The sequence below is a fragment of the Ascaphus truei genome, chromosome 1, assembly GCF_040206685.1.
Source record: "Ascaphus truei isolate aAscTru1 chromosome 1, aAscTru1.hap1, whole genome shotgun sequence".
Taxonomy (NCBI): Eukaryota; Metazoa; Chordata; class Amphibia; order Anura; family Ascaphidae; genus Ascaphus; species Ascaphus truei.
In genome coordinates, this window is record NC_134483.1 from 183,180,079 (window position 1) to 183,188,798 (window position 8,720).

The following is an 8,720-nucleotide window of genomic DNA, read 5'->3' on the forward strand; positions in this document are numbered from 1 at the left end:
TATTTATTCCGTCAGCAATGTGTACTACTCTTTCAGGTCCTACTATATTGTATTAGGAAACAATTTGTTTGTGATCGCTACATGTTATGCAGTCTGCAATGTTACGCTGTATCCACGCATTGAAAGTGAAAATGGTGGTTACAAAAAAAAAAAAAATTTAAACGCAGAGTCAACGCATAACGATTGTTATATTTACCATTCTTCTAGAATTAACTCTTCGCCTGGCTGCAACTGGTCGCTCCAGAAATGCAAGCCATTTTCATCCACGCTTAACCCAACCGCTGAATCCAGTATGGCACATATCTCCTCCAGGATGCGCTCATAGGAATCGCCACTGCTTTCTTCAAATAATTGGTCGGGAGGTAGGTTCATTTCTTCCGGTTCCCATTCCAATGCATTTTCAGCTGAAAGGCTTGGTACATAATCATAGTACTTTTGTTCTTGTACAATGTGGGTTTCAGGAATGGAGGCTGCAGATATTGCAGCACGTATCGATTCAAACGGATCAGTAGTAGCGGATACATTGCTATTGCCATTAGGAATAAATATGCCTTTCACGACAATATAAGTGCCGTCTTTCAGGATAAATTGTTTTTCCGGGGCAATCTTCCAGAAACCATAGGTGTGTTGTAGCTTATCCTGGTCACGTTCAAAAAAGTCATTACTTGATAAAGTGAATCTTATTGAGGAATTAAAATTCCGTGCATGCTTACGGTCTTGGTAATAAGGATATTTTGCTCGAATGAAATCATCGATTTGGCGTGTGCTTGCTTTCTGTCCGCGACTGTTCAAGATGGCTTCACAGATCATGTACTTATACCCTAAAAGGGGATTAATATTGTTAACGAATTCATCAGCCATGTCTGAGTAGCACAAAAGCTGTGTGCAGGTCTGTGTTATTTGCTCATCAAAATGAATGTGCTGAATGGCTAACAAACTCCTGTTTTTCCTTGTCAAGGTCAACAAAAGTAACTACTTTGACTCCTTATTTCAAACGCCAATTGGATTTGTTTGTCTAATTGGGTTAACAGTTGTGGTTCGTGATATGGGACTGTGGGAGAAACATTTCTCCTTCTTTTATCTCGTTTGTGAAAAACATCCCTAGACTGTGAATGCGTTCACATAGTGTTTTTTTGAAAACTAACAAAGACCAGTGTGTGAAAATATTTCTTAGCCAGGCATATCAGTAAAAACACACCTGCAAAAAGAAATGTTTTTTCCCCGCTTACATTTCTGTGTGTATGTGAAAGTCTGGTTAACTCCCTGTCTGCATGAGTTTAAATACGTGTGTATATATATATATATATATATATATATATATATATATATATATATATATATATATATATATATATATATAAATATATCTCTTATAAAAATATATATATATTTATATATAATATTTTATTTTTTTTTATTTTGCAGGAGTACACACAACATTGATGGCATTAAGTATACCTTGTATGAAACCTATTTAAATGGTGAGAAACATGATTGAATTAAGTAATAAACATTTGTTTAAGCACAATACTGTTAGAGTCTCATACTTAGGATATTTCTCAAACATTAGGCCTGTATTATTAAAATAGTGTTTTCACAAGGAAGCATGAAGTGTATTAGTTTGTGTATACCAGTTTATATAGTACTATATATATATATATATATATATATATATATATATATATATATATATAGTACTATATATATATATATATATATATATATATATATATATATATATATATATATATATATATATATATATATACACACACATATACATATATATATATACACACTCACACACTCACACTCACACTCACTCAGTGTGTGTGTGTGTGTGTGTGTGTGTGTGTGTGTGTGTATATATATATTATTATACATTCTGAGATGTTATAGAAACGAACACACAACTGATTAAAGGACAAAATTACAATGGCCAAGCAAGGCAAAGGTAAGTAATAATTTACACATAATCCTGCTGTACACGTACAAGAAAGATGTTTGCACTTACTTAGGTGTTTTAATAATTGCATGTGACTAATATGCATATGCAATTCTTACATCAATTAACACACCCAAATGCAATGTTTTGCTGCAAAGTCAATGGCAGCTTCTCTAAACTTAGCAACTGGCTCCTGGTGGACCATTACTGAAGAGACGATTACAACATAAATATTTATAACACAATTAATTATGAGTGTTAACATTTCCAAAACTTCACGTGTACAAGAACATAGTTGAAAGTTTGGAAACAACACAGTCTTCAGCATACATACAATAGTAATTAGATAATCTGAAGTCAACAAAACAAGGCCAAAGACATATTTTCTGAATTATAACATTTATTTTTTTTGTTCCTTTTGCGAGCGAGTAACAGGCCTGCTTGTTGTCTCTTGAATTTTCCTTTTTCTTTTGCCACCAACTTTAGGCACAACAGAGCCACTTTGAGTGGCCTCTGGCACTTCACGGGCAGGGCTTGTGGCCAGTGACTGTTCACCTACGGGGCTTGTGGCCAGTGACTCACCTACAGGGCTTGTGGCCAGTGACTCACCTACAGGGCTTTTGGGCAGCGATTCACCTACAGGGCTTTTGGGCAGCGATTCACCTACAGGGCTTTTGGGCAGCGATTCACCTACAGGGCTTTTGGGCAGCGATTCACCTACAGGGCTTTTGGGCAGCGACTCACCTACAGGGCTTTTGGGCAGCGATTCACCTACAGGGCTTTTGGGCAGCGACTCACCTACAGGGCTTTTGGGTAGTGACTGTTCACGGACAGGGCTTGTGCCCAGTGACACATGTGAGCAAGTTGGTAGACACTGCACAAGTGATGGTTGGTCTGTTTCATGTGTGTCTTGTTTTGTTTTTGTCGCCTCCTTTGTAGGTGTCTGCTGCTGAATTTGTACAGATGGCAGCGGTAGGATGTCATCAGGAACCTGCACAGCAATGTCTGCTACTTGACCGGTAACATTTGGGCCTGGTGAATGAATATCAGATGAATGTGGTGAAAACTGACCTGCATGAACAGATCCTGGCTGGGAGGTGTTGAATTGTGGTACATTAGTCATTCTCCAGTAATTAGCTTGTGTTTGCTGAACAACTAATGCTTCGAATGAGGTGTTGATTTTTTGCAACTGTTTAGGCACTTCAATGAAGACTCTGTGGAGATGTGCCAATTGTGATACTGTTTCTTCCTGCAGTCCAATCATCCTTTCCAGCACTGTCATCATGTCTGAATGGCGACGATTTTCTGCGTCCACTATTTTTCCCTCTGAAGCTACAATTGCATCGTATGTGGAAGTTGATGGACGATTTGGCGGTACAACAGTTTCTATTGGCACCTCTTCATGGTCACATGATTGTATTTCAGTCTCTTCTGTGGCGTCATCCTCATCATACTCATCATCCTCATCACCATGATGTTCTAAAAAGAAATGTACACATTATTAAATGGCATGTTAATGTATGCTGTGTTACTATGTAATTGTACTGTGTCCTAAGTAACACCTAACATGTTAGCATACGTTTTATAACCTCATTAAAAACTACCTTGACTTACGAATAATGTTTGGACTCAGTATGAAATATGAATGAATGAAAAGTTGCTCTAAACTCAGAAGTCCTACATGATAGTTCACATCACTAACACAATACATGTTGCCTTACACTTAATTTTCACTGACACTAAGTAATCCTATTTAAAGAAGATGTGCAAAACAAATAATGAACATGACAACATAACATATAGAAGAGCACATATTATATGGCCAGCAAATGATACACTCACCTTCTAGTAGTGTTGAGCTGGCTGACCCAGGTGAAGACACTTGTTCCATCTCAGGTGACACATGTCCTCCAGGGGCAACTATATATAACAATAACATAAGTTTTACATTTACATGTGTAAATATTGAACAAACACTTATTGTATGTTCTGTATTTATGATTAACTAACAACATCAGTTCCTTAACCGAAAATGTGTGTGAAAGTGAACATAAATAGTTGTAATAACACTGTACATGCCTGTGTACTTAGAATTTTTGAGTTCCCTAACATACAACATACTATGTTTCTGCAGTAATGCGTGAGGATAAATAGATTAAATGAGTACATAAAAATCATATGTTGTGTAGTGATATCAGTATCATAATGTACATAACTATCATGAGATGACCATTCACAATGGTTATCATGAAGGTGGTCATATTGCAAAAAGTGTTGTTTTTGGTAGAGGATATGTGTGGTACATTAATCGAAGATGTGGCACACCTGAATGTGGCTGTGACTCAACAAGACAACACATGCAGTGTGTGATAATGTGTCTTTCATAGTAGTTCAACTATAGATATGAGTGAACTAATGTGTGACGTACGCTTTGATAAGTAATGAGTTGTTGGGGCATTTAGTAGCTAGAGTTAAGCTTTCAAATGAGTGTGATTAACTTCAGTTGTGCTATTCAGGTTGTAAGAAAGGTATTCCCTTCCCCAAAAAGCCTAATCAGCCACACCTTTCAATGACTTGAAACAGGTGCAAATGGTGTGAACTAAGTTGACCGTGAAATGAGGCTGTAATTAGTGTGTGTGCTGAACCCCACCCCCTCTGTTGAAGTGTATGCTGTGATGAGATATTAATTGCAGCTGCTTTAACACAATGGTAGATGAGCTAAGTAGTCATCTGCAGTGTTTAAGTTATGAAAACAATGACATAACATATGATACGTGTGCCTCATTATGCTGTCTGTATATGACATAAAGCAAAAATGGACCTTTTCATAAGCAACTATAGATGTGTTAGTGCCAGTGATGTTTGTAGGCCGTTACATGCAATTTCTTTGATGCATGCTTAAAATAGGCAGTAATGTCATGTTTGTCGGAGTAAAATCAATAAAATACACAATAATATGATACATATTTCTGTTCTGTACCTGTAGCTACTAATAATTTCTCATGAACATGTGTTACACATGTGTACTACCCTGTTGTTCCCCATCTTCGCCCACCATCAATTGCTTCCACTGCAGCTATGCATTTTGGGAATTCACATGTAAATGAGCACGCAATGGCACGTGCTATATTAGTTACTGCTTTTAGTAGGACTACTACATATATGTATATTTTGAGATATATATATACAGAATCAGACATATACATATATAGATGCAGGTATGCTTATATTGTGAAGACAGTATAAAAAGCAGTGTAAATATGCAAAATAACTGTAAGCAACGACACGCCTAGTACAGTAATATTTATCACCTGCTGGAAATTGTGACGGATAAATTCCAATGTCACGGTCACCAGCCAAGCCTTCCACGACGACGGTAAGTAATTTTGGCCGAAGCAGCTCCTCCAATGGAGTCAATATGAGACGTTGTGGTGTGGGCCCACCTCCAGTGCCAGTAGCATGCACGCGTTGGTCTTGTATTTTCTTTTTCAATTTGGACCTAATATCATCAAATCTTTTCCGACAATGATACTTGTCCCTGACACTATTCCCACAGGCATTGACACCAATGACTATTGTGTCCCACATTTCTTTTTTGCTTGCTGCACTTGTCCGCCCTTGAAAAACATATAAAAGATATGAGGTAAATTAATAATAATATAAGCACCAGTTTCCTACACTGCTAGCTGTTCCAAGAGATAGCAAACATGCTGTTTTATGTGTAATATGTGAAGCACATGAGCATTCACTACTAAACCTATACATGTAAGCAAGGTTGCATTCATATTGTATGCAGTTCTGGCAAATTGACCGCCTGTGTTTATTTGTCCTTGTAAGGCATGATAAAAAGCTGTGTTTCCACACTAATGAACATAGAAAGATATTGTGTACCCATATTTGCATATGAACAAAACTCAGATGACCTAGGATCACATGTATTTGAATAATAAATGTAAAGTTACACTTACCTACTAAATGTCCATAGAGACTGTCATAGTGCTCCAGAATGCCAGTGACAAGAGCCCTATTTTCCTGGTCATTGAAGCGAGGATTACGTGGCTTCTCCACACGTTTTTTCCGAGCAGGTTTAGGGTCAGAGCTTGGCTGGTGCTGACTGGACTCTCCTTCTTCCAATGGAAGAGCCTCCAAAAGCTGGCCACCAGCAAGCACGCCACCACCAGACACCCCATCAGCAACTGCGCCACCAGCAGCACTCCCAGCACCAGCACTCCCACTCCTAGCACCAGCACTCACACTCCTAGCACCAGCACTCACACTCCTAGCACCAGCACTCACACTCCTAGCACCAGCACTCCCAGCACCAGCACTCCCACTCACAGCAACAGCACTCCCACTCCCAGCACCAGCACTCCCACTCACAGCAACAGCACTCCCACTCCCAACAACAGCACTCCCACTCCCAACAACAGCACTCCCACTCCCAGCAACACCACTCGCAGCACCAGCACTCCCACTCCCAACAACAGCACTCCCACTCCCAGCAACACCACTCGGTGCACCAGCAACATCACTCCCCTGAACAGAACGTTCACTCCGACGCGTACTCGCACGAGTAGCACTCCCACTCCCACCAGCATCACTCTTCCCACGCTTTGCGGGCATACTTCCAGCACTCACAAAAAACAGACAAGAAATGTACAGGCAATCACACGACCCACTTCCACATATAAAACAAGACAAAGATGTAAACAAAACAACAAAGGACAAAGCTCACCCAATACACAACAAGTCTCTCAGTCAATATGCAAATCTTCAATCGTCCAGCTCTGTGCGTCTCTCTCTCTCTCTCACTCCCAACAACACAGAGAATGATTAGCAGTACACGTTGCCTTTAAATATGGCGCGCAATCAAAAACATGCTTGTTTCGCCTGATTCAGCAAGATTTGTGATTGTGCAACCTAACAGCACCCCGCCACGCACGCCGATACACCTGTGTGTGATCGGCTCATCATCGTGAGAGTGGGCGGATTTGTTTTCTGGTTGATTTTGAATGTATTCGGCACTTACTGCATACGGAGAGGGAAAAACGCCAATAACATGACTAATCGATAAGCTTGCCGATTTCACATAATCGTCGCTTACTGCATGAGGCCCAAAGACAGTTATCAAGTGTTAACTATGCTGCAGTGATTCCAACACACTACACAGCGAGGAAGCTCAATTGTTTTTGTGTACCCTTCTCATATATTAATAAGACATTTAGTAAATGTTAACTATGTTACTGTACATTGATTCAAATATAACACTCAGCGTAGGAGGCTCAATGATTATATATTAATACAGTATAAGCACAGATTTTTGAAGGGGAGAACAACCTTTGTTCCATCTGCAATAGAGTAACATTGTGTTTAGTTAACCACTTTCAATGTGCTGTATACTACTAATGGCAATTCTCGGTTTCAGTTAAAATTCCAACATAACAGAAACTAGGATGTTGATTGCTTCGTTTTTCAAGGGTATATCATACAGTAAGTACAGGAGCGTGATCCTATAAACAACCCTAGACTTTTCAGATCTGCAGATGCAGCAGCCGTTATGCAAACATTTCTCTGAGCCGTTTTCATAAAGTCTGCTGTATTCCATGCGTGATTCACTCGTTATTCTCGGTGAACGCTTGCATTCACATGGCCAATCACACATGTGTTTAGCGTTGTTGATTTCTTTGAATTACCTGGATTCTGATTTGTTTGGGTGCAGTTCTTCGCATATCTTCCAGGTGGCAAAATGAAACCCCTATCCAGTGCATAGCATAGTTACTGTACTGTATGTATCAATTTGCAGGTGTTTAAAAAACAGATAAAAAGAGAGTCCACCACAGTGATCCATTATTAAATAACCTTGGTCGCTGAAGACGTTATCAAATTTAGGAGTTTTCATAATTTCAGTATCTAAACAGAATGTTGGGTACATTATTCTCAATTGCTATGCCCGCACAATTGCTGAATAGACTGAACCTGTGCACTCGACATCATGCCAAGTCTTTATTCAAAACCGAACATCAGTTATGTCACGCCTGTATGCCCGCAGACCTGGCAAGACCCCAATACTGAGGTGGGAACGGTATTACCACACACCCACAGCAGTGGAGGCAAGCCTGGAGTGTGGTATGGCGTTGCTGGGCCTCTTGGAAGATTAGTTAGTATACTTGCAAGTCTTGATGGTAAGCGTAAGAATAGTGGTGTCCGTGCACCAGAGTCCAGGGATCCAGAGAGTAGAATAGTCAAGTTCGTAAGGCAAGTCCAGGGGTTACGAGGTCAGCAAGGTAGAGTTCGTAAGCAGGGTTCAAGGGCAACAGAGAGCAGAGTAGTCCAGGATGAGCAGGGGTCAAACCAGGGGAATCCACAGATAAGCAGGAGCAGGAACAGGCTGGAAACAGAGAGAGCAAAGCATAGGACTGCACACACAGGGATAAAAGAAACTATGCAGAGCAATGATAGAAAGGACATACAGGGGTTATAAAGGAGGGAACTCCAATGGGAGAGAGAGGAGGAGCAGAGAGTGAAGTGGGAGACAGCAGGGATAGGTGAGGAGGAGAGGAGGAGGAGACCGGGGAACCAATGAGGGAGATTGCCTGCAGGGCATGAGAGGAGGAGTCAGGACATCGGAATCCCTAGAAGAGGAGCGTGTGCGCGCGCCCTCTGTAATCTGAGGGTGCGCGCGCACAGGCTGCGTCACGAGGCACGAGGAGCGCCGCGCTGCGGGGACACCTGCAGAGGGGAGAGAAGGAACGGAGAGAACCGCCACCGGAGGTAA

The 8,720-nt window shown here is 40.6% G+C and overlaps 1 protein-coding gene across 1 annotated transcript; it reads right to left on the minus strand.

Moving 5' to 3' along the window:
- Nucleotides 1-2,635: 2,635 nt before the first annotated feature.
- Nucleotides 2,636-3,846, minus strand: LOC142490341 (uncharacterized). Its single transcript, XM_075592548.1, has 3 exons — nt 3,788-3,846; nt 2,690-3,424; nt 2,636-2,643 (listed from the first exon to the last, which is right to left on the minus strand). Exons 1-3 carry the CDS (start codon nt 3,834-3,836, stop codon nt 2,636-2,638), a joined length of 792 nt encoding a protein of 263 aa, XP_075448663.1. The 5' UTR covers nt 3,837-3,846.
- Nucleotides 3,847-8,720: the final 4,874 nt, after the last annotated feature.

What these genes read in the sequence shown, in the direction of transcription:
- LOC142490341 (XM_075592548.1), bottom strand. Translation starts at nt 3,836, where the DNA reads ATGGAACAAGTGTCTTCACCTGGGTCAGCCAGCTCAACACTACTAGAA. An exon ending in CAGCTCAACACTACTAGAAG is followed by an intron (nt 3,425 to 3,787) that starts GTGAGTGTATCA and finishes ATTTCTTTTTAG; the next exon opens with AACATCATGGTGATGAGGAT.